The 25381-nt window shown below is 43.1% G+C and overlaps 1 protein-coding gene across 1 annotated transcript in view; it reads right to left on the reverse strand.

Moving 5' to 3' along the window:
* Window positions 1-18003, reverse strand: part of kcnk18 (potassium channel, subfamily K, member 18) — a 147695-nt gene extending 129692 nt beyond the window's left edge. Inside the window, exons 1-2 of the mRNA XM_049601234.1 lie at window positions 17679-18003; window positions 17282-17422 (exon numbers count right to left, since the gene is read on the reverse strand). Coding sequence (XP_049457191.1) covers window positions 17282-17422; window positions 17679-17907 — 370 coding nt within the window. The 5' untranslated portion in view covers window positions 17908-18003. The remainder of the gene's footprint in view (window positions 1-17281; window positions 17423-17678) is intronic.
* Between the last annotated feature and the right edge of the window lie 7378 nt (window positions 18004-25381).

A 25381-nucleotide genomic window follows, 5' to 3' on the forward strand; every position in this document is an offset into this window, starting at 1 on the left:
CCTGCTCAACCAAAAAGGGTTCTATGTTTCCCGCTTATTAAAAAAAAAAAAAAAAGGTTCTATGTTCCCCTCTTACCTGGGAAACATAGAACCTTTTTGGGTGGTAAGCGGGGAACATAGAACATAGGGATGACCCTGAGCTGGCAGCAGTTAGCTGCTTAGCTGGGGCATCACACATAGAAATGTGTCAACTTTTGTCAATATGGACATGCTGCACATCTTAACTCTGTTAGATTTTCCACCATCAAGTCATTAAATTCATCTTACTGACACCACCCAGCTAGCAGTTTAATTCACTGTACGCTGAGTAGCAACAGCATTTCAAAACAATAACTTTGGTTAGCCAGTTAGCCAAGGCCTACAGCTAAATACTGGGTGTACAGCCTAATGTTAGCTCCTACAGCCATCTAACTTACTCCACACTTTAACACTCAGCAGCAGCTTCCTAGTTTGTTTTTACACAACAAATTCACAACTCGTAAAGCATACTTACAGGTATTGATCCCGAATCTCCAGATTTGTCCAACAAAGGGAACTGCCTCGTCTTTCAGCTGTAACTGCAGTGAAAATCCAGCAGTAATATGTTGCCAGTTTGTGAAGCATTCCTCAGGAAAATAGGGGAAACACAGTAAAATGTCCGGGTTGTATTGTGGAGGAATTATATCTTCGTCCTTTGGCAGTCCAAACAAGGGTGATTTTGGTCACAATGAAGAAAGCAGTGTCTCCTAGATATGGTGTCTCCTCAACAGCTCCTAAACGGTTCAAACTCTGCAGCCTCTCTGCTCCGCCTCTGCTGGGAGCAGGTGTGTTTGGGGGTGCGGCTCAGTGGCCAGCAGGCATGTGCCATGCTAACTGCATGTTGTTAAGAATGAACGGAAATAATGGCGGGAAATTCAAACAAGCTGTTCTCTATTGTATTGAGACTATCTCTCCACACAGTTACATATTCCATATGTACGGGGACTGATCCCACTGGGACAGTTGACGTGGATATTTCTTTAAGACACATCACTACGTGGCCCATGCGCGGACTTAAAAGCCCCAAGTGCGCATGTAATCACTGATTCACTGATTTCCACTCTGGCAGTAGGAGACGTGAGAGCATATGTTGTTGAAAAGGGAGATTAGCATAGATCCACTTACCGGTTGTGTGAGCAGAGAGTCGGTCTCCGGGCCCCTCTCGGGATTGCTGGTCTGCCTTTGTTCTTTATTCTCTTATCCTTCGTTTGGAAAAGTAACTTGGCGTAAAAGGGGTACTGTAAGGCGTATTGCACGATCCGCTCTGCTAACGCGCCCAGGTATAGTCCACCACCGAAGCTGACTTGGTCGGCGGGTGTGGTGTGGCATCCCTCTCTGCCCGGTGTCGTTCGGGAGTGTTGTGAGGTGTATCGCTGGGTGTCCGGCTAACGCACCTGCGTGTCCTCCTATGCGTGTACAGCAAGCACTGACACACATCATCTGCTGTCGAAGTCGGTGGGAATAGCGCGGAGGCTCGCTGCTGTGTCCACAAACCACCGTAGCAACAGTTAGCTGCCATTGCTACAAACATAAGGCACAACGTGCGAGGGCACTTCCTGGTTTGCGCGGTACGTCCATATGGCAAGCTGAGAGGGACCTCCGTGCAGGGGCTGCAATGCGCAAATGCCTGCAGAGGATGGCCATGATTTTTGTGTGATTTGTTTAGGCAGTGATCATGCACTCATGGCAAGGAATGACCCATCCTCATGTATAAGCTGTTTTTGCTTGTCAGTGAGGTTAAGGGAGGCCTGCTGCCATGTGTTTAGGACACAGCCACCTACACCTGCTTATGGACTGCAGTCGGCTAAGCGTCCTAGGACTGCAGCTCCAGCAGTGCAGAGTGCAGCTGGCAAAGGTGCCCCTTCACCCTCCAATACTGTGATTAAATCAATCAGGCATGAGCGATTTGTGTCACATGGGCTGCAGGCGTCAACTAGCAAGCCTCCTGCCTCTGGACCCTCCACCATGATATCAGTTGGGGCCGATAGGGGCTGCCAATCTGACTCAGAGTCAGATAGGGAGATTGATATTATTAACCTGGAGCCCTCAGACAATGATGTGTTCCCCTCGGAGCAAGGGGAGACAGTCATAGAAGATCATGAGCAGCAGCCCCCTCTCCTTCAGGAGATTGTGAGTCATGCAGCTGCTGCGTTGAATATTGAATTGCCATCTGATCAGGGGCCTGCCCCCTCCTGTTTTGATGATGAAGCAGGCGGGCGTTCCACACGCTTCCTGGTGCCCCTCCTCTCAGACTTTGAGGACGTGCTCCGGAAGCAGTTCAGACACCATCAGGTCGCTGGTCGGGGCTCTTTAGACGCCTAGCGGCGGTTCACGATAGGGAGAAGATAGGCTGTGGGCCGTTACCTCCGGTGGACCAGGTTTTGGCGGCCTTGGTGTCTCCATCTCAGTCAGTTCTTGGGACGCCTTGCTCACCAAAATGCACAGTGCTATGGTGGTCCAGACCCAGCTGGCTAGTACAGGGGCCATATTATCCCTGTACCAACGCCATCTCACTCAGCAGCTGAAGGAGGGGTGCAGTGATGACCTGCTGATGGAGCTGCAGCAGGTCTGCTCACTTCTCTCTAAGCTGATGAGGGAGCAGGCAGAGGCGGCTGGTAAAGCCATGTTGGGATTCTGGACAGTTAGACACCACCTATGGCTGTCGCAGTCCATGCTGCAGCCGGAGGATAGAGCTTGTCTACTCAAGCTTCTCGTAGAGCCAGCGGCAATGTTTGGACCAGATGCGTCTAGGATGCTTCAGCAGGCGCAGGAAGCTAGCCGCTGTGCTCGAGAGGTGTCTGGTGCTCTAAGGCGGAGCCAGGACTGGCGCTGGCCTCAGCCGCAACAGCCTGAGCCTCCTCAGTCTAACTGGAGTCAGGGGGATCCGAGGGGCCGGCTGGATGCATCCAGAGGGCTATCAGGGAGGTGGGGAGGGAGAACCAGCGGGCGGGGTTTTATTCCCGTTATTTCCTTGTCCCGGATCAGGACGGTACCCTCCGGCTGGGGAGATGCCGAAGGGGAGGACACAGAGCCTTCGGGTTCTGTGTCCTCCCCTTTGGCGTCTCTCTGACGCTGACACAGGGGAGGAAGGAATCCCCCAGGATCTGCCTCTCTCATTTTCAACTGGGAGCCAAGGTTACCCGGAAGCTTTGTCTTCGCCCTCTTCTGCACATGTGCCCAGTACAGAGGTCTCTCTTTTTCTGGGGGCTATGCCCACAGAGGCACCTACAAGCCACAGTGTGGGTCACCAGAGGGCTGCGTGTGGCCCTAAAATGGTGGAAGACCCCGGCCAACATCTCAAGGGGGAGTTTGCTGGGTCCAGCGCTGTGTTGCCAGGTGATCTCTTCGGATGCGTCCCCGGCAGGATGGGGCACGGTCCCCGAGGGCAAGAGCACCAGCGGGAGCTGGAGTGGTGCCTGGATGGACCAACACATCGGTGTCCTGGAGCTGAGGGCCATTTACTTGGCACTTTGCAGACCTGCCAACCTTGAAGAAAGGTTATGAGTACCACCTTACCAGACACTTGTGCGTGGTCATGAACATATGCGGACACGGCAGCACTTTTTTATTTTTTTTTTTTTTTTTTTTTTACGATAAAAGTCAATATGCACATGTGGCAATCAGAAGAAACGAGCGTACGTTTACATATTCATATCTATAGGCCTAAGCCCCACATACGTCCATAGACGCCCAATATTTGTTTTATGGCACAGATCAAGGTCAATTTCATCAATCTGATGGTAGCATTGATCATCTGCTTAAAAAATACAGTAATATGTCCTGTTGTGACAAAAAGAAAGATTTCAAGTGGGATTCGGGGGGTTCTCCCCCGAGAAAATTTTGAAACATCACATGGCGAAATCCTATTTTCATGCAATTTCATACAGAAATAGATAATAGATCATAGACAAGTGCATTACATTAGCATTCCTCATCATGTTCTTGTGTAGTACGACACCTATTAGAACTACTCTTTTCTTATTGCCTTGTTTTTTTCTTATAGAAATTCAGCAGACTCATCAAACAAAAAGTCTTTTTATCATAAGTGTGTTATAGTTATTCAGGCAGGGCACATGGTTTCATAAAACAGTTGAATGTAAATTTGTCTACAATTTGCTTACCTTGGTACAATTCTCACCAGCAATGTATCAACGACAGGCGACTTTGACACTATTTACTTCAGTGTTTGCCCTACCATTTTATTAGGGGGGCACCCCGCCCCGCCCCCCCTTGAAGGTCAAGTTAATTTTATTTAATTTTATTTTCTATATAGTGCCAGATCACAAAAAAGTCACTTAAGGTAACCTTTCCTACAGAACAGGTCTATACCTTGTCCTTTTATTAAACAAACTAAATAGCCTTATGTTATTTATCTTATTTACAGACCGCGTGTCATTTCTGTCTCTACATGGTCGGCCGTTCACGATCTCCCCTGCTCTCTGTATCGCGCATGGTGGAGTTTGGCCCCGTTGGGCGCGCACACACACGTGCCCGCACACACACACACACACACACACACATGAGTGAACACACTAGAGAGCGTAAAAAAATAAATAAAAAAGGAGTCGGTGGTGGAGTGAGATTTCTTAAACGAGCGTGAGAAGGTGCTACCGTCTACCGAACTGAACACACGGTAACTCCGGTCTGAGCTGACGGTGAGGAGCTAATAAGAGCTAACTGCTAACAGACAGAAGCTAACTGCTATGAGACTGTAGTTAACTGTTTACAGACAGAAGCTAACTGCTAAGATAGAAGCTAGCTCTAATAGTCACAAGCTAAAGTTAACTGTTTACAGACAGACGCTAACTGCTTACAGACAGAAGCTCTCAAAGCTCTCAATTTTTGCATTTCTTACGTCATTTTACCTGTCAGCGTTGTCTGAATTGATAGAGTCATCACTGAGGACTACCCAGAGGTGTGGGCGAAGAGGGTTCATCTATCTTGACGGTGAGGGCGACAGTGTACTGTCTAACTGGATGGAACTGAATCAAGCGCATCTTTCTTAGTCAGCCGTGGATGGGAGGGCGGGGGGGCAATATGCAGCAATCTGATTGGCCGAAATCTTTTCGTTCCGCCTACGCACCTATATTCACCGGGTATCAACTTGAGTGATATCTTGCATAGACAAATACACTGAAACCGGCGAAATGCGCGATCGAGTGATATGCGTACTTTTAGAGCATCAAATCATACCAGCGTACTTTGATGTCAAAATGCGTGCCTGGTACGCAAAATGCGTACAGGTTGGCAGGTCTGCACTTCGGCACTTTGCACCGAGCCTGCAGGGCCATCACGTGCATGTGAGACCGAACAGCAAGGTGGTGGTGGCTTATGTCGACAGGAAGGGGGACTTGGGCTCCCCACGCCTTTGCAGGGGGGCACACAGGCTGTGGTCATTAGCAGGCACACAATTCCTGTGGCTCAGAGATATGCATGTGCACCTGTTCTCCAGGGGTGGCCCGACCCCAGGGGAACGGTGACTGCACCTGGAGGTGGTTGAGGAAATCTGATGTCGTTTCGGCAGGGCAGTGGCCATTCTGTTCACATCCAGGAAGAAAGTGCACTGCCCGCTGTTCTTTCCATGGGGAGAGACGACCCCCTGCTGGGCGTCGTTGCCCTGGCGCACCAATGGCCTCCGGGGCTGCTGTATGCCTTTTTCCCCATTCAGTCTCCTTCCAACCCTGTTGCTGAGGGTCCAGGTGGAGGAGGTGAGGCTGACCTTGGTACCCTTAGGGGTATGGTGGCAGCAATCAAGGCCGCTCATGTTGGGGGTAACAGGTTGGCCGATGGTGACTGCAGCCTCATCTCACAGTTTCTGAAAGTTGCTGTGAGGCTTGCTCCATGCAGCAGAAGGTTGGCTGTCCCAACATGGGATTTCGACCTGGTGCTGGCTGCCTTACAACGGGAACCCTTCGGGCCCCTGGTGTCAGCGGACATGAAGTGGTTGTCACTCAAGGCTGTGTTCCTCATAGTGATTTTCACTATGCCCCTGTGCCGGTGAGCCAGGGAGATGTCTTATTATTTTCTTGTCAGTTGGCCTAGCGGAGGGCAGGCCATCTGAGCGGCCTCCATAGATGTACACCTGACCCTTGCGTCTTGTGGGGTCGGTCATGCTTGTGGCTGCGTCTGGCGCCTCAGCAGGAGGCAGTGACACGCAGCGTCTGGCGGTGTCAAGAGCCTGTGTATGTGTATTCTGTATATTTGTATATAGCATTTTACTGGGTGTTTTGTATTCACACACACTGTTTTAGAGCACTCTGGTGGCGGTGACATCTCATTCGATTACCAGGGTCAGGGATCCTGGGGTGAACTTGTGGGGGTGCATCTACTCTGTCTCCTCAGTCTCCTCGCGGTGTGTCTTTCAGGGTCCCCGTACATATGGAATATGTAACTGTGTGGAGAGATAGTCTCGATACGATAGAGAATGTTCGGTTACGTTGTAACCTTGGTTCTCTGAGTGAAGAGACTATCTCTCCAGGGCAAGGCCGCTCGGAAACCGTTCCAGTCAATGTTTATCAGTGATTACATGCGCACCTGGGGCTTTTAAGCCCACGCATGGACCACGTAGTGGTGTGTCTTACAGAAATATCCACGACAACTGTCCGAGTGGGATCAGTCCCCGTACATATGGAATATGTAACTGTGTGGAGAGATAGTCTCTTCACTCAGAGAACCAAGGTTACAACGTAACCAAACGTTTCAGGCAGGTCAGGACCTGTGTGTCTGTGGGGAGACAGAACTCCCTTTAGCCTGGACTTAGCAGACCTTATAGAGGCAGAAAAATGCTATATAACACATTAAGAAGAGGGAAAACCCCTAAAAACATAATAGGTCATCTTTAACATCCTCAACACATTATGCATATTTTACATTTCTAAATGTATTACATTCTAGTATAGCACATTGCACATATTTTATTTTTATATTTTTGAATACTTAGTCTTATTTCTACTTCTATAATGCTCTATGCTTTATATAGGAGCGACTTTACAACCACAATTTCCCCCAGGGATCAATAAATTATTTCTGATTCTGATTATTTCTGAATCTTCAGCTCTGGTTAGTGGCGTACGTTCCCTTGTGACTCGTGGAACCTGCCACTAGCCATGATCTGCCGATAACTACTTCCTTAAACGTCCTATCGGCGCTGATTAATCAGCCATTTGGTAAAACCGCCAGCCTCTTATAATTAATCTGATGAGTAGGGAAACTGAGCTTTCTTTATAAGCCAAATGAAACTTCACTGTAACAAGGTGAAGACAACTGAAACAAAAGATCATGACGTATAGCTCTGTGTTAATGGACTGACAACAAACATGTTTGTCAAGTCTTATAATGCAACATGATAATGTCTGTCACTAGATGAAAGAAGGGTGAATGACTCGCAACATTGCAGGACTCTTTGCAGAAAAAAATATAATTTATTGCACCGTGACGTACGTTTCGAGCTGTGTGCTCTTCGTCAGACAAACAAATACTGTGAGAGGCCATCTTAAATATAGCTGATCACATGTTGCAATTACGGTCACATGACAAGCAGCTGCAGTGATTACATGACACAGATCTGATGTGTTGATTACCTTAAATGAAACAAGCAATACATCCAGACACACACAAAGGTGTCCACAGGTCAGAGAGTCTGGAGTCAAGTCTGAAGTCACCTGAGTCATGTATAAACATATATAAGTGTAAAACATGTCATAACACCCATCCGAAAGCGAGCACAGTACATGATATATCCACATATCTGAGATGTGATTCAAAACATGGGCTCAAGCCAAAAATACAATATACAATAATAATCATAACAGTATACAAATATATATAAAGATCCAAATAGAGGGCATGCTCTAAAGATAACATAGCCCAAGCCATGTATCGGGCCAGAGAAGCTGTCATAAATGGTGGGTGTCATCTCAAGGCGCCTCTATAAAAAGGTGCATAAATCAAAATACCGGTAGCTACCAGAAATCCAGTCCACCAGGAGGTAACTCGTAGGAGCAAGGGGGGAGGGGATTTTTGAATGGGGACAGAGTCAAAGGAAGGGGCGAATGTCCATATCTTCATTTAAGCCCCTGGGAGAAACAGCGTCCAAAGTGTACATCCAAAAGAGTTCACGTTGCAAGAGGAGATTGTTTATGTTGCCACCCCTCCGTGGGAGCTGTACGTGTTCAATGCCTGTGTATCTCAGGGAGGCAACATTATGTTTCATGAGGCTGAAGTGTTTAGCAACAGGGCTTCTCTGACCCTGTGTCCTTATGTTGCTTCTATGTTCTGCAATTCTATTCTTGAGGGGTCGTGAGGTTTTACCAACATACGCTAGTCCACAGGGGCATTTGAGTAGATATATCACATTGTTAGTTTTGCATGAGATGATGCCTTTAATGGAATAAGATTTTCCTGTATGGGGGTGAGAGAATGTGTGTGTTTTGCGGGTGAAATTGCACTGTGTGCAGTTACCACATTTGTAATTGCCAGGTTCGGGTGTTCCCAGGAATGTGGAAGGAGTGGGCGGGGGGTCAGGGGGACAGTCTGCTCTCACCAGCATGTTTCTGATGTTAGAGTGTCTTCTAAAGACAATTCTTGGAGGCTGATTGAATTGTCCATGGAGTGCAGGGTCTGTGACCAAGATGTGCCAATGTGTTTTTTATGGCTTCCGACATGTCCCTGGAGAGAGGAGAATAAGGTGTGGCACAAATAATGTTATTATTAGTACCTTTGGTTCTGGTGCGGTTCAAAAGTTCTGACTGTGTGGAATCCGAAAACTTCTGTGATGTGTGTGTGATCCATTCTTCTTTGTAACCCCTTAGTCAAAATCTGTGTTCTAAGTCCATCTTTTTTTCAGAGAAGTCAGTGTCGGAGCTGCATAAGCGACGTATGCGGCTCCGACACCGAGAAACTGGAAGACCTTCTTTCAAAGAAGTTGGATGGTAAGAGTGTCCATGAAGTAATGAATTTGTATCCGTAGGTTTTCTGTATAGTGTAGTGCTTAGCTGGCCATTGTTGTTGAGTACCAATACATCCAGAAAGTTCATTTTAAGTCTGTCCGAGCTCATGGTGAATTTCAAATGAGTGTGCTGTGTATTCATGAAGTGATGAAATTCTTTAAGTGACTCTTCTGTGGAGTTCCATATAAACCAGATATCATCAATGTATCTCTTGTAAGCAGAGGTGTGTGGCAGCAAAGGGTTCACCACCGGATTCAGTATGACCTCCTGCTCCAACAGTCCAACAAACAGAGAGGCAAAGCTGGGGGACATTTTGGAGCCCATGCTGACTCCTGACACCTGTAAATAAAAATCATTTCCAAACATGAAGTAGTTGTTTGTCAACACAGTCTCCATGAGTTCAAGTAGACAGACTAGACTAGGTGTATTGGAATTATAAGAGTTCTGCTGGTGGAGAAAGTGTTCGGCTGCTCTTAAGCCTTCTTGTTTGGATACACTTGTATAGAGTGACTCAATGTCCATAGTAACCATGAAATTATTGTCTTGTGTAGGTTGTGCTTGCAGAGTTTTAATGAAATCAATGGAGTCTTTGGTGTATGAGGGCAGTGATGTGACACAGGGCTGTAGAAAATAGTCAACAAAAGCAGAAACTTTTTCTGTTAAAGAGCCGATTGCAGCGACTATGGGACGGCCAGGAGGGGTCACACTGTATGCCTTGTGGATTTTGGGCAGTGTGTAGAAGACAGGGGTGACAGGAGAGTTCACAATGATGAAATCATACTCTTTTCTGGTGATTTCTTCTCTCTCGAGGAGGTCTTGAAGACAGGAGTGTACCCTGGTTTTGATTTCGGCTACAGGGTTTTTATCCAGTTTGCGGTAGAAGGCAGTATCATTAAGTTGTCTCCTGATTTCCTGTTCATATGCCCCTTTGTCAAGAATGACAAGAGCCCCGCCTTTATCTGCACTCTGCACAATAATGGATTTATCATTTTTCAGAGCTTTCAGTTCCATATGTTGTGTTTTGGTTAGGTTGTGTCTGATTTTTTATTGTCTCTTTTTGCTCAACAGATTAGAAATGTCTCTCTCTACTAGTCTGCAGTATGTATCTATAGATGAGTTCCTGTGTTTAGGAGGGATGAATGTGGAATTACCTCTGAAAGGAGTGAATGATCTGGTAGAGGTGGTCGGTGGGGGTTCTGGATTGTCTGTAATCTCAGTTGTCATGGCTCCATCCACAGCATGATCTTGGGATTGAACAAAATCTGAGTTAGAGTGATCTTTAAAGAACTCCTTAAGGCGTAATCTGCGAAAGAATTTTTGCAGATCTATAAATACATTGAAGTTACATCCTCTTCCTGCTGCGGGTGTAGTAAGGCTCCCCTCTGGTGGTGCTTCCTCTGCCCCCTCCTTGTCTTCTTCCATTTGGGGGGGGGTCGGGACTGAGGTCGGTGAGGCTGCTGTGAGCGGCCTAAAAAAGGCCTGTGTTGAGAGCTGCTGGACTCTGAGTCCATGTCGAGTGAGGAGGTAGAATCCCCAGGGCTGAGGTCTCTGTGACGTCGTCCTCTGTAGCGTCGCCTTTGTTCGGCGTGCTGAGTGGATTCTGGACATGTCCATTTATAGACTGCCCCTTGTTCATAGTCTCTGGCATCTCTCTCAATTTTTTCTTTTTTGACAGAGTGACTTTCTGTTGAAGTTCAGTTTTTTTGTGGTCACATTCTTTAATTAGTTCATTCATTTCACTTTTTTCGGGTGCATCCGTCAGGAGTTGGTTTTTGAGTAGATTAAGGTCCTCTCTGGTCTTAGTTAACTGGGAGGAAATTTCTTGAATAGTGAGTGCCATAAGATCGAGTTACACCGAGTTACAAAAGTTTCATTGTCTCTCCCAGTTGCTGGGGTTTTCGTGATGCGTAGCCCGCGGGGGATATGTTTAGCTCTTAGATAATCACTCAGTGTAACAGAATGTTACACTGAGTGCAATTTTTACATGCTGTTACACTGAGTGACTATCTAAGAGCTAAACATATCCCACGTGGGCTACGCATCACGAAAACCCCAGCAATTGGGAGAGACAATGAAACTTTTGTAACTCGGTGGTGTGAAATATTGAACAAGTGCTCATTCGATCTTATGGCACTCACTATTCAAGAAATTTCCTCCCAGCGTTGACAAACAACTACTTCATGTTTGGAAATGATTTTTATTTACAGGTGTCAGGAGTCAGCATGGGCTCCAAAATGTCCCCCAGCTTTGCCTCTCTGTTTGTTGGACTGTTGGAGCAGGAGGTCATACTGAATCCGGCGGTGAACCCTTTCCTGCCACACATCTCTGCTTACAAGAGGTACATTGATGATATCTGGTTTATATGGAACTCCATAGAAGAGTCACTTAAAGAATTTCATCACTTCATGAATACACAGCACACTCATTTGAAATTCACCATGAGCTTGGACAGACTTAAAATGAACTTTCTGGATGTACTGGTACTCAACAACAATGGCCAGCTAAGCACTACACTATACAGAAAACCTACGGATACAAATTCATTACTTCATGGACACTCATACCATCCAACTTCTTTGAAAAAAGGTCTTCCAGTTTCACAGTTCAGCCGCATACGTCGCTTATGCAGCTCCGACGCTGACTTCTCTGAAAAAAAGGAGTTAGAACACAGATTCAGACTAAGGGGTTACAAAGAAGAATGGATCACGCACGCATCACAGAAGTTTTCGGATTCCACACAGTCAGAACTTTTGAACCGCACCAGAACCAAAGGTCCTAATAATAACATTATTTGTGCCATACCTTATTCTCCTCTCTCCAGGGACATGTCGGAAGCCATAAAAAAACATTGGCACATCTTGGTCACGGACCCTGCACTCCATGGACAATTCAATCAGCCTCCAAGAATCGTCTTTAGAAGACACTCTAACATCAGAAGCATGCTTGTGAGAGCAGACTGTCCCCCTGACCCCTCGCCCACTCCTTCCACATTCCTGGGAACACCCGAACCTGGCAATTACAAATGTGGTAACTGCACACAGTGTAATTTCACCCGCAAAACACACACATTCTCTCACCCCCATACAGGAAAATCTTATTCCATTAAAGGCATCATCTCATGCAAAACTATCAATGTGATATATCTACTCAAATGCCCCTGTGGACTAGCTTATGTTGAGAAAACCTCACGACCCCTCAAGAATAGAATTGCAGAACATCGAAGCAACATAAGAACACAGGATCAGAGAAGCCCTGTTGCTAAACACTTCAACCTCATGAAACATAATGTTGTCTCCCTGAGATACACAGGCATTGAACACGTACAGCTCCCACGGAGGGGTGGCAACATAAACAATCTCCTCTTGCAACGTGAACTCTTTTGGATGTACACTTTGGACACTGTTTCTCCCAGGGGCTTAAATGAAGATATGGACATTCGCCCCTTCCTTTGACTCTGTCCCCATTCAAAAATCCCCTCCCCCCTTGCTCCTACGAGTTACCTCCTGGTGGACTGGATTTCTGGTAGCTACCGGTATTTTGATTTATGCACCTTTTTATAGAGGCGCCTTGAGATGACACCCACCATTTATGACAGCTTCTCTGGCCCGATACATGGCTTGGGCTATGTTATCTTTAGAGCATGCCCTCTATTTGGATCTTTATATATATTTGTATACTGTTATGATTATTATTGTATATTGTATTTTTGGCTTGAGCCCATGTTTTGAATCACATCTCAGATATGTGGATATATCATGTACTGTGCTCGCTTTCGGATGGGTGTTATGACATGTTTTACACTTATATATGTTTATACATGACTTCAGACGTGACCTGTGGACACCTTTGTGTGTGTCTGGATGTATTGCTTGTTTCATTTAAGGTAATCAACACATCAGATCTGTGTCATGTAATCACTGCAGCTGCTTGTCATGTGACCGTAATTGCAACATGTGATCAGCTATATTTAAGATGGCCTCTCACAGTATTTGTTTGTCTGACAAAGAGCACATAGCTCAAAACGCACGTCACGGTGCAATAAATTATATTTTTTTCTGCAAAGACTTCTGCAGTGTTGCGAGTCATTCACCCTTCTTTCATCTATGTCTATCAACTCAGCACCTGCTCTCCCACAGTGAGATGTGCGTTCCTTTGGTTTGATTTTTTTAATGTCTGTCACTAGACCCTCTCTTCCAGGTAATACTGCAGGTTTTCCATTTAGCCAAGCTGAAATAACCATGATAACATTTCTATGACATCATAGGGGTTCTTTGCTCCTAAATGTAAATATTGCTGAGGACAAAATGGTTGGCAGGTTTGCCACCAAGAAGTTTCAAAAAATGACCATCATATGTGTAGAGTTCGTTTACTGTTTAGATTATTTGTTCTGTGGAGGGCTGTTAAATGCACACATGTGTGCTCAGCTGAGAGCTGGTATCCTACCCCTCACTATTGAAGTGGGGTGATTCACGGCGGTACCTGAAGACAATAGGATATGTAATGTCTGTGATCTAAAAGAGGTTGAAAATGAATTTCACTTCATGTTTTATTGTTCACAGTATGAGGACTTAGGGGTTCCCTTGTTTGATGAAATGCAAAAACAAAAAACTCATTTATTTTGGGCGAATGATGGTCAGAAGTTGGAGTGGTTATTTAAGACTGAGGTTTTTAAGACTGCTAATTTCATTTTCAAAGCCTGGAATAGAAGGCAATCCTTGCTCTTTAAGTGAGATATATCAATGGATTAAAATAGGGTTCACTGTCCTAATCAAGAGGACTGTTGTGTTTACGTTGTACTATTGTACATCTGTATTATTGTACATCTGTTTTGTATCTTGGTTGTTTCCAAATTGTATGTTTGATCATTGTTTCTGTTTTTGAGATAAAGTGTCTTATAAGCCCATAAGGGCTTTGCTTCTTTGAAGCATGACACTTAAATAAAGAAATTAAATCAAATAAATGTAGGCCTACTACACTAAATCAGCAGACAGAACAGGGACAACATTGGTGAGTCAAAAAATAATTTGTCTTTAAGAACTTGCATTTTGGTCATGAAGTAGTCCATCAGAATGTTAGATTAATGTGATATTTGACACCATGTCTACTACATCTTGGCACCTGTCTGTGTCACTGCCTACGCTGTTGTAGACAGACTTTGCATTGGAATATGTCTGGTATAGTGCTATAGACCACTGTGTCTATTATGTTTATGTTAGTGTGTGTAAGAAAGACTACCCGATCTCACAGAAATACATGAAACGACCACGACCTCTTAACACCGCATTCCGTGGTGGGGGCACGTAATGGGTTAAAATTACGTGCCGGTGTCGCTACCGGTACCACGGAAACAATGCCAGTGTAAAGTCAATTAGGATCCTTTGTTGTGGTGGACACACCATGACAAAGATTCAACAACGTCACACAATGGGCGGTGGTTAATGTTGTTTTCTAGTTTAAAAAACTTCATTTTATCGCTATTTTTATCGTCATTTGACTGAATTTATTATAGTGCATTAGTTATGATTGTTTGTCCTCTTAAAACATTGAATTGTGTGTGATATAACTGACATTTTGATGTAATGAGGTAGTTCCATTATAGTTATTAGAGGATAAATTGTTCCCCTTACGTTATTAAAATGGCAGATATATATCTGCCATATATTTCAGATATATATATCTGAAATTAAACAACATCCTTACTTTTTCTTAGTAATATCTTTACTTTTTCTTAACATAGCTCATCTAGATACAGTGTAATTACTAGTTTGGCTGTACTAGATATTTGATATGTTTATTAGATATACCTTTTTACGACCCTATTTTACAACTCTACAAGCCAGAAGAACTACCATACCAAAAACGCCAGAGTACTAGCTAAAACATCTGAAATCAAACAACATCCTTAGTTTTTTTACTTACTTAACATAGTTCATCTAGGTGCACTGCAATTACTAGTTTGGCTTTACTAGATATTTGATATATTCAGTAGATATATCTTTTACGACCCTATTTAGAACCCTACTTTGCAAATCAGAAGAACTACAACTGTGTTGCTGATATGTATCAAGCTGCATGGTGCAGTCCCAGGGAATTGTAGTTTTTAAAAAAAGATAGGTGTTTTTCCTAGATTTGGAAGTTGTAAATACTGAATTGAGAGTACACTGTGGACTTTAAGGGGATGGTAATCACATTTGTGTAATCAGATTTGAAATATCTAATTTTTAAATGGGTGAAAATTAATTTTAACCATATTTTACCCATATCTGACAGCACCCCCAGTTGTTGACTGCACTCACATGATAGTTGAGGTCAAGAGCTCTCTATAACAGTTGGTCCCATGTCTGTACCCCCTTTTGTTGCTGAATTACAAGCCTTCAAACATGCACAGAGGTCAAGGTTCAAAGGTCAGTATTTTAAAGCAGGAGCCATGTAGAATCTTCATACTGACACATGTTATCCTCCAGGTTGAGACCTTTCCAATGATGCATTTGGTGCAGCTCTAAGACAAAGTTTAGATTTTTTTTCATTTTTGGACACAAGCCATGCCGGGCCTTTGTTTTGTTTGTTTTTTCTTTTTTACTTTAAATAGTTACTAAAATGAGTCATCCTCAGAGAAATCAATACTACTGACAATCTAGAACATAACTACAGGCTTGGAGGAAGGTCTGAAGGGCCTGGGTTACAGTTAGGGCTGATAAGACCCACCTGTTCTCATTCACACATAGGTTACTATTTAAACAGCCCTGGAGATTTTTTGTATCTTTATGATTCTTGGTTTTGGGATTTTATGTCAGCATGACATACAATCAGAATCTGTTTTATTAGCCAATGTAAGCATACAAAGATTGTGTCTTGGTGTTTGCTCCCCAAAACACGCAAGACAGAAGAATAAAAATAGAAAAAAGTAAACCAATAATAACAATAATGAAATAAGCAAAAATGATATTAAAATTATGTTGAAATTTTAAAATCTATTTACAGAGTGGAATAGTAGCCTAATAGTCAGGAAATGGTATAATGTGAAATGAAATATTGACTGTACAAAGGAAATATGGAGAAAGAAATGAAGTGTATGAAATATATGACGTGACAAGAGCAACAATGTGCATAAATAATTAAATTACATAACAGTTGAAGTTGAATGCAATGCGCACACACACACACACACACACACACACACACACTTTTCTTAACAGAGATAGTGGCGTTTGGATTCGGGTTGCGGCAGACCGGCAGCAATCTGAAATGGAATGAAGCCCACAGACAGCAGACAATACAAAACAGTAGTCGACCACGCCACGTACACCCACAGCACAATACTCTTATAGCGCTATGCTATCAAAAGCTGGCAAAATACATTTATTTTATTTTATGGCCTTAACATTACCTCATCATATTGTTGAGTTATCAAGGACACTTTCGTGTTTTTGTGTGCAGAAATAATAAAGATATTACTGAGGAAAACAACAATGACGCGACGTTGTTGAACCAGGGAATTCGTGTGTAAACCACAACAAAGGATCCTAATTGACTTTACATTGGCATTGTTTCCGTGGTACCGGCATGTAATTTTAACCCATTACGTGCCGCCACCACGGAATGCAGTGAAAAGAACAATTTTTTTTGCAACTGGTCTATTTTTCCCCGTTTGCTCAGAGCTATGCAGTCCTCCAATAGGTACAAACTACATTCAACAAACAAACAAACAAAAAAACAGTTCCTCATTGTACCAGAGGCTATACGAAGCAGAGGAACCCTATGTATATTTTTATGTTTCACATTAAAATTAATCAATCAAATTAGTGCATGCTGTTGTTAAACTGACCCAGTTGATTAATTCACTACCAGTTAATATAGTCTGTATGCTTCCGAACCCTCCATAACCAACTCCACAATTACTTGACAAAACCCAATAAACACATGGTAAAGCTGGCAGCAACCATTTAACAGAGATGTTTATTCATGTGTTGTTGACTGAAAGAGCTCAAAAAAACCTGTGGGGCGTAGCAAACTCACCGCTGACACGTAGTGGGAGAAATAAATGAGACTGATACTTTGCTCTCTATTGACATGAATAAGGAGGCACTTAGATAAAGCTCCACCTTTGTTCAAAGTAAAATAAAAAAGAATAGTGTAAAATTAAAAAATCAAAAAAAATAAAAATCAAGAAAATTTCTCTGGCATTTTTTTTCTGTATTGAAAATGTACCGACTGTGAATGAACAGAACTGTGAATTTTGTGAACTGTTACATCCCCAATGTATATCTACAAATTTGAGGCAACTTACAGTGGCTATGGTGATCCTTCTGACTTACCAACTGTTGTAAAGACAGTGCAACAGAAGAACATGGAGCCAAAAAAATCCCATCTGTCAGGTCTCTGGAACCATATGGACTTGAAGGCATGCATCTTACTCTCCACTTGCTGCACCATGTGTTGGTGTGTGGAGGCGTTATCTGAACATGAAGACGAAATATTTAGATATTTAATACTGATATTTGAATGTGGTTAATTGGTTAACATTCTGTGACAAGAATTCAAGCATGGCAGGGTCCAAATTTATTTATCAGCATTGGAAAGAAAATTTAACAAACAGATTTAATCAACGAATGTAAAAAGTCCAGAAGTATTGATATGAATTAGTTTTAAAAGTTGAGTTGCACGGTAATATCAGTTGGCAGGCCACCAAAACAGATATTTGTGGCCACTTACTGGTGAGGTTCTGGATGGTGCTGACAATCTGACCCAGGAACTCATGGTATTCCTGGTTTGTAGTCAATGCATTCTTCCCTTCAATATGCTCGAACATGAGTGCACCCAGCGCAGCGTATGCAACCAGAGACAGAGACAGCAAAAGGTGAGGAAAGAGCCTCCAGAAACGTGCAGCACATTTTCTGGACTCAGCCTTAGCACTTATTCCTTTCTTCATGGTCATTGACATCGTTTTTCTTCTTGTTTTGTCCTCTTCCTCCTCTGCCTCTTCCTCCACAGCCCTACAGTCCGTGTGGAGAGCGACTGCGCGTCCGTCAGCTTGGCTTAAGCTCCAGCAATGTGCCTGAGGGCTGCTGTAGTCAGGGAGTAAACACTCCACATCATCCATAAATGCATTACAAACTCTGCAGGGAGGACTCCAGGGAGTCCGTTATTGACTTCATGGTCTATTACTACCCTCTCTGACTGCCTAGGGCTCCGGGAGAGTCTGACAGATGCTCTGACAAACATTAGACCACCACCACTATTAGACCAAGATTATTGTGATTAAGTTTTATCCCAGCAGTCAAAGTAGAGGATGTTTTTGTAATGCTCACTTGCTGATACTGATGTAGCAGTTATTCTTTTATTGTTATAAATTCCATTCAATTACAGATCTGTATATATTTATTCTTCATCTTTAATGGATACTGGGGGCGGCAGTAGCTCAGTCCATAGGGACTTGGGTTGGGAACTGGAGGGTCGCCTGTTCAAGTCCCTGTCCGGACCAAAATATAGAGTGTGGACTAGTACCTGGAGAGGTGCACGTCCTGGGCACTGCCAAGGTGCCCTTGAGCAAGGCACCAAACCCCCCAACCGCTCGGAGTGCCTGACATGGGCAGCCCCACTCTGACATCCCTCCACTTAGTGCATGTATAGGTCCTGTTTGTGCATGTGTTCAGACCTGTGTGTGTTCAGACCTGTGTATAATCGACAACAGTGAAAAAATTTAATGAATGAATAAAGTAAATAAATAAATTTGAGAGTGCCCTAATGCTTATTTCAATTAAACCATCTGATATTTACAGGGGAAGTGTGTTATTGGTGCAACTGCTAACCCCGAGCCATCCATGACACAACATTTCAATGTTAATTCTTTACAAATGCCCCCGATTGTCAAAATGACATAAAATCTTTATGTTCACTTAACACAAAAATTCCTCCCCTGTGAGCTTGACATAATTTTTTTATGTTAAGTCAAGGTTAAGTTAAGTTTTGAGTTATTTGACTAAAATCTATGAAGCCGTTTTCACCTACTTAGTTCAAGGCCAATAATACATGAGATGTGTTGGGGCTAAATGGGTGGAGTTTCCCAGCATGCTGTGAGAAAATGTGTTTCAGGCCATAAGTTGAAGAAACAGATCACTCATGTTACCCATGACTCAGTGATTAATGTTTATGTATTTCAAAATGATTCTAATAGGTTACAGTGTTGTGGTAAGAGAGTAAAGTCATATACAGAGTCAGTGACCTCCCGCCTGTGTGGATATTAGAGTGTCTAATATTAAGTTGTGCTGAGGTGAAATAAAGAGCACATCTTGGTTCGGAATTCATCTTCTTGCCTTCTTCTAGCAATCAACCCAGATAGCACACATACATCTGGCCGATGTCGGCCTGAGAACGACACATCGGCTCTGAATTTATAACGTCTGACAAGCGTCGGCCGCATGGGCGGATATCTTTAAATTTAATACTCTTTTTTCCCAGCTCATCAAATGGCTCTGTTACGTAAGCTTTGGGTCGGCCCAGTGCCGTAGAATGCCTGCCCACATACGGAAGTCGCCACAGAGGCGGAATTTCATCTCCGCGGTGTTTGTTTGGAACTGAGCTCGCAGGACACAGCATCTCATCGCAGTTGGTTTCAGGTAAGCTGACTGGAATAAACTGACAGAAAATAACTTTGTTGTTTCTTCTGTGACCGTTAAAAGAGGTTCCTGGTGAGTGGCGAGGCACGACTGGGTGTATATAGCACATGTCCCCACCAGCTAACGTTATCTTTCGTTAGCTGTTAGTTTAGCGGTTTAGCTCATGTTAGCTAACAGGCTACAACTGTGGCGTTTTCATTTTATTTTCCCTAGCTGACGTTATGTGCTCATCTGGTTATCGTGAGCACTCGTTTTGGGTTAAAGTGGAAGTGCCCGGAGCTGCCACCCGTGGTCCCACGCCCCCCCGGCCTGACCACTGGGGCCCTGGACGGGTGCTCAAGTGTCTGGGAGAGGAGCGTGGAGGTAAGGCGGGGCGGGCCGACACTGTGTATCCCAGAACGGGTGCTCAAGTGTCGGTGAGACCAGCGGAGAGGAGGGGAGCGGAGAGGAGCACGGAGGTAAGGCGAGGCGGGCCGACACTGTGTATCCCAGAACAGGTGCTCAAGTGTCGGTGAGACCAGCGGAGAGGAGCGGAGAGGAGAGGAGCACGGAGGTAAGGCAAGGCGGGCCGACACTGTGTATCCCAGAATGGGTGCTCAAGTGTCGGTGAGACCAGCGGAGAGGAGCAGAGAGGAGCGCGGAGGTGAAATAGTGAAGTTTAAGGATGCCTTCGGTATGTTGTTAATGTGATTTTATGGGCAATTTATCAGTCGAGGTCTCCTCCTCTGCAAAGCAAACTGACCCCGTGGCTACAGGTAATAGTTAGGTAACAGTTTTGAAACCGCTGTTTTTTTGTTTGTTTTTTAGCTGAAATGCTAAAAAAAAAAAAAAAATACAGTGGTGAAGCTGGGATTTGTTTCTTGAAGTTACGTGCTCATCGTCTTTTCTGTCTCTTGCAGGCTGCCAGGAGAAGCGGACTGGCCATCAGATATTGTTTGTGGAAATTTGAAAATAAAGTTTGTCAAATTGACTTTTGTCTCTTCATTGTGCATGCAAATAAAAACTCAGGTAAGTTCAATGTCTGGGCTGAGGCAAAAAAGTTGGTACTCTGAGTGCAAGCGATGCAGTAACGAGACGTCTGTGTTTATTCCTTTCATGTGGCTCAGAATCACCTTCTCCCCCATGTTGGCGATGTCAGACGATTTCACACAAAGCTTGCATCTAGCTTTGTGTGTGAATTGGGAATCCTTGGCCAACCAGTATTTATATACGGTATTGGCAAGCCATCCATCCAAAAACTTGCATCTACCCATTGTGAACCACGTGAAACTCGTCTTCTTGTGGTGCAGTGCTGGAGTGAAACTTGATACCTGGGGGGCTGGAGGAGGGTCATGGGGACTGGACATACCACTTGTCAATCACGTAAAAGGGACGGTATGTTTTCTGAGACGTTTGCTCTTACACAAACTGTGCTTGGCCCGGCATAAAACACGATCCGGATTGATTAAATTATTTTTGGAAATACCTAATTTTCTATTTTAGAAAACAATATTTTAGAACAGTGGTAATAGTCTGGAAACATAAATATTTTTCCATACTTTATTTTTCATTTTCCATACTTTTAATACCTGGAAACTGATCAAATTTATTTCCATACTTTTCCATACTTTCCATACTTGCGTAGGAACCCTGAATAGGGTAACAGTCAGCTATTTTTGAATGTTAGCATTGATTTCTCACATTGAATGGTGAAATATTTGTAGTTTGAAAGGTCGACTTAAATGAATAAAGGTCGTAGTTAACGAAGTATATGAATATTAATGAAGGAGCACCCACTGAGCGCAGCTTCTTTTATTGATCGTTTGAACGTCGCGTGGTGGTTATTTTCGATTAAAGGCCGACGTCTCAGTAACGTCTTGGCAATGAGCAAACGCTCTCCCTGCTACGTCTTAACGATCTAAACTTGATACATCGGGCCGACGTCGGCCAGATGTATGTGTGCTATCTGGGAACAAACGTAAGCTCACCACAATATCTTTTTAGAATTCAATGAAATTTAAAAAAAAAAAAAAAAAATGTCGCAAAATGTGTACTCAGTGTTTTTATGCTCATATGACAGAATTAGAGGCTCAAGCAACAGAAAAAGTTATGTTAAACTGACATAAAATTCTTCAGACAAAGGTCATGTGACACATTTATTTTGTGTCTGGTGTACTTAAAACTTTTATGTTGCTGTATTTTACTAAAGTAAAAATTTTGAATGCAAGCTGTTTCCAAAATATTTTCAAGTTGAGTGAGTGAATTGGGGTTTACAGTATGAGTGCACTCATACTGTAGAAGTCTGACAAGGGGCTCCAACTACTCCGACACTGCTTTGAAAGAGGTCACAGCCACAAAGGGTAAAGGACCATTATTTATATCTTTGACAATGTATTTCATAAACTGATTAGTGTCTTTTTCATGTAAAATCTTAACCTGAAAAGTAACTAAAGCCACTGATGAAGTGGACTAAATGAAAATGGAGTAAAAAGTACAGTATTTTCTTCTAAAATTTAGAAGGAATATAAAGTGGCATATATTGGAAATACTCAGTTAAATTACAAGCACCTGAAAATTGTCCTTAAGTACAGCATTTGTGTAAATGTACTGAAAGCCTTAAATCAGCTTGATTCACTTTTCTTTTAGAATACCTTCTCACTGCAGCTACGCCCCTTTAATCTCTGAAAACAAATGGTGTTGGTCATTGAGCAGCAAGGGCAACAGGTGCTGAATGATTTCTATATTTAGTGAACCATGTGAGGGCCAATTGTGAGTCAGAGAACCACTGGGACCTCTTTCTCTAAATACTTCAAGACTATTAAGCACGGTGGGGCATTCTGTTTGAGATGTCACTATTTTAAACTTGTAACTGACTATAGGTAAAGCTACCCAGTTCTCTGTGAAGTGAATCACACTTAGATTATTAAATATTTCATTGTAGGAGGTGAACTTCCACTGAACTTCAGTAACAAAGTGAATTTATCATTCGGGCTTGATTTTGTGGTCTGACACATCATTATGAGAGTAATGATGTGGTGGATGTTTTATAAAGGGTGAAGCTTTGTCAATGAGACACTGGCCCAAAGCATTAGAGGGTGTCATCAAACCATAGCCACTGCAATAATAACAACAATCAATCAACAATCAACAACATCACCTCTCTGATTTATTACAGGGCTGTTGTGCTAGATTATATAACTGCAGGTTTTGATCAATTAAGCATCAATTAAGGCCTGACGGAGACCAACATAGTTAAAGCAAGGTGCATGTCATATATCAATCTGACAAGTTAAAATTTTCAGAGATAAAACATATCACAATATGTTTTATCAGTCTTTTCAACACAGTCTCACTGTGACCTCGTCACATATTGACGTTTGGTCATAGACTCTCTATGTTGAGATATGACGTGCAGGGTACCCTAAGTGCTTTGGTTGATGACATTCTGGAATGTCATGTAAACTTCTGCCTGTTACATGCATTGTCTGGTTTCAAAATACACTTCTGTTTCTACAGCAAATGTACAATTTACATACAGTCTCTTTCAAAATAAAGGCACTGCGTCGGTACAACACTGGAAAGATTTTTAAATGCAAAGAAACATTTTAAATAAATCCCTGGTGAGATTTTATCTTGAGTTTGCAAGTTTGGTCTGGTGTCCTTATAGATTAAAGATATAGAAAAAATTGAGAATGTTCACAGGAGAGCTACTAAAGTGATTCCAGATCTGAAAAGGGATATCAAATGAGGAGAGGCCAAGAAAATTACATTTAGCAGCTCTAGCATATAGGAGACACAGAGGTGACATGACTAAACTCTGTAAGCTTGTTTAAAGAATAGATTATAATTCTGCTGGGGAACTGCTTAAAATTACTTAGAATTACCACCAAAAATTACGACTTAGGTGTTTTTCTGAAAAGAGAACAAAAACAACTTTTTCCACACTTCAGGCAATAAAAGCATGAGATGAGCTTCCAGAGGATGGGGTGTGGGCTCCTTCAGTCAGCTCTTATAATTACTGTTGTGATCACTTAACTTTTAATCTAGAATACACATTGAATACTTTGGTTTATGACTAATAACATGAAAATGTATGACATTCCCATCAGCCTCAGCTGTGCTTTGTGTTCCTTCTTTTGTAACCTATCTGCAGACAATTTGCACCCAAAACCTAATGCCAAAACCACAGGCAAAAGCTACACAAAACATGTCTATAGTATCCCTTAACAACGGCTCCACATAAGACAGTCAAAGCTAAAGACAGAAGAATCAACTTTCTGTCTCTAAAAGAATGAATGCTGTATCTATTATGTATTTTCAACTGATTTAAACAGAGTCATACCAACAACAATCTGGTCTTTTTTAAAGGATTAAAATTCATCCTATGGTGGGCATTAACATCTACATTGTAGATACCATTTACTAAAATTTATAGAAATCCATCGAATAGTTGTTGAGTTACGTAAAAAAAAAGGTCACCCCCACGGTGGCAACAAAAGTTGGGGGATCAACAAAGTCAAAAGGGTTTTTTTATGCCTCTGCACTAGAGATTGTCCACATGGACTCAACATGAACTCCTCAGTTTTTGGTGGTCATAGGTCACTGTGACCTTGTCTTTCTCATTCTCGTGAATATGATAGCTCAAGAACACCTTGAGGGAATTTCTTCCAATTTGGCACAATGCTGACTTGGACTCAAGGATGAAGTGATTCGATTTTGGGTGTCAAAGGTCAAAGGTCACGGTCACTGTGACCTAGCATCCATTTCATTGTCGTGAACGCGATACCTCAAGAACAGCTTGAGAGACTTCTTCAAATCTGAGACAAACATTCACTTAGACTTAGAACTAGTTAGATTTTGGTGGTCAAAGATCAAATCTGTGTGACCTCATCTGTCTCATTCTTGTGAACATGATATCTCAAGAACAGCTTAACCCTATGGGCCCTAACAACGCATAGTGCGTCCAAATTCACACCCATTCTTCTCTGTGGATTTTCTCCGCGACCGTGCGTCCTAGCCACGGTCGAAGCCACGCATATCACGTGAAACAGCGTAACTGTAGCTTTCCGAGAAGGCCAAGCACTTGTCGGTAATCCAATGTTTTCACAGCGAAAAAAAATGATGAAGTTACACTAAAATGATGTATAACAGAGCTTTCATACAGCTTTGCACACACATTATTCTTGGATGGATTACTCGCGAACGCAGGCTCGCACAGAAATGCCACGCATATCACATGAAAGCGCAGGAGCAGAGCTTTCCAGGGATACCACACACATCATTGTGCTGTCATCCCATCACGCTATAAATCCAGATTGATTGTCTACAAAATAAAAACCTGACGAATTTCTTTACAATCCATTATACAGATGTTGTTATCAGTCACTTCATACAGTGAGGACTATCGTATCTTACCACATCTTAGGTTTGTGTGTGTTTCTCCCTGTCTATCCACACTTGTAGTCTGGCTTTCAAGATGCAAATATCTCCATATTGTCCAGCTGACACTCCATCAAACTTTGTATGACAAGACCAGCGCACTTCGCCTTTGCGCACCCAGACAACTGCAGCCTAATGCATGCTGACAGGGCTATAGTCACCATACACTTTGAGGGGGACACGTTCACATTGACTTGTGAATGAGTCAATGGAATTTCTTGCAATAATGAAAAAATACTGGCAATCACATCCGCCTGGCACAAACCACATGTTTTGGACAACTGTGAAGTGACAGAATTTCCCAGCATCATGGTTCTTATATTGCCAGATTCCAGAGTCTCCCCTCTTCATATATGGTAGAATATGTCTTTTTCCAACTTG

The sequence above is a fragment of the Epinephelus fuscoguttatus genome, linkage group LG16, assembly GCF_011397635.1.
Source record: "Epinephelus fuscoguttatus linkage group LG16, E.fuscoguttatus.final_Chr_v1".
In the NCBI taxonomy this organism is placed as follows: Eukaryota; Metazoa; Chordata; class Actinopteri; order Perciformes; family Serranidae; genus Epinephelus; species Epinephelus fuscoguttatus.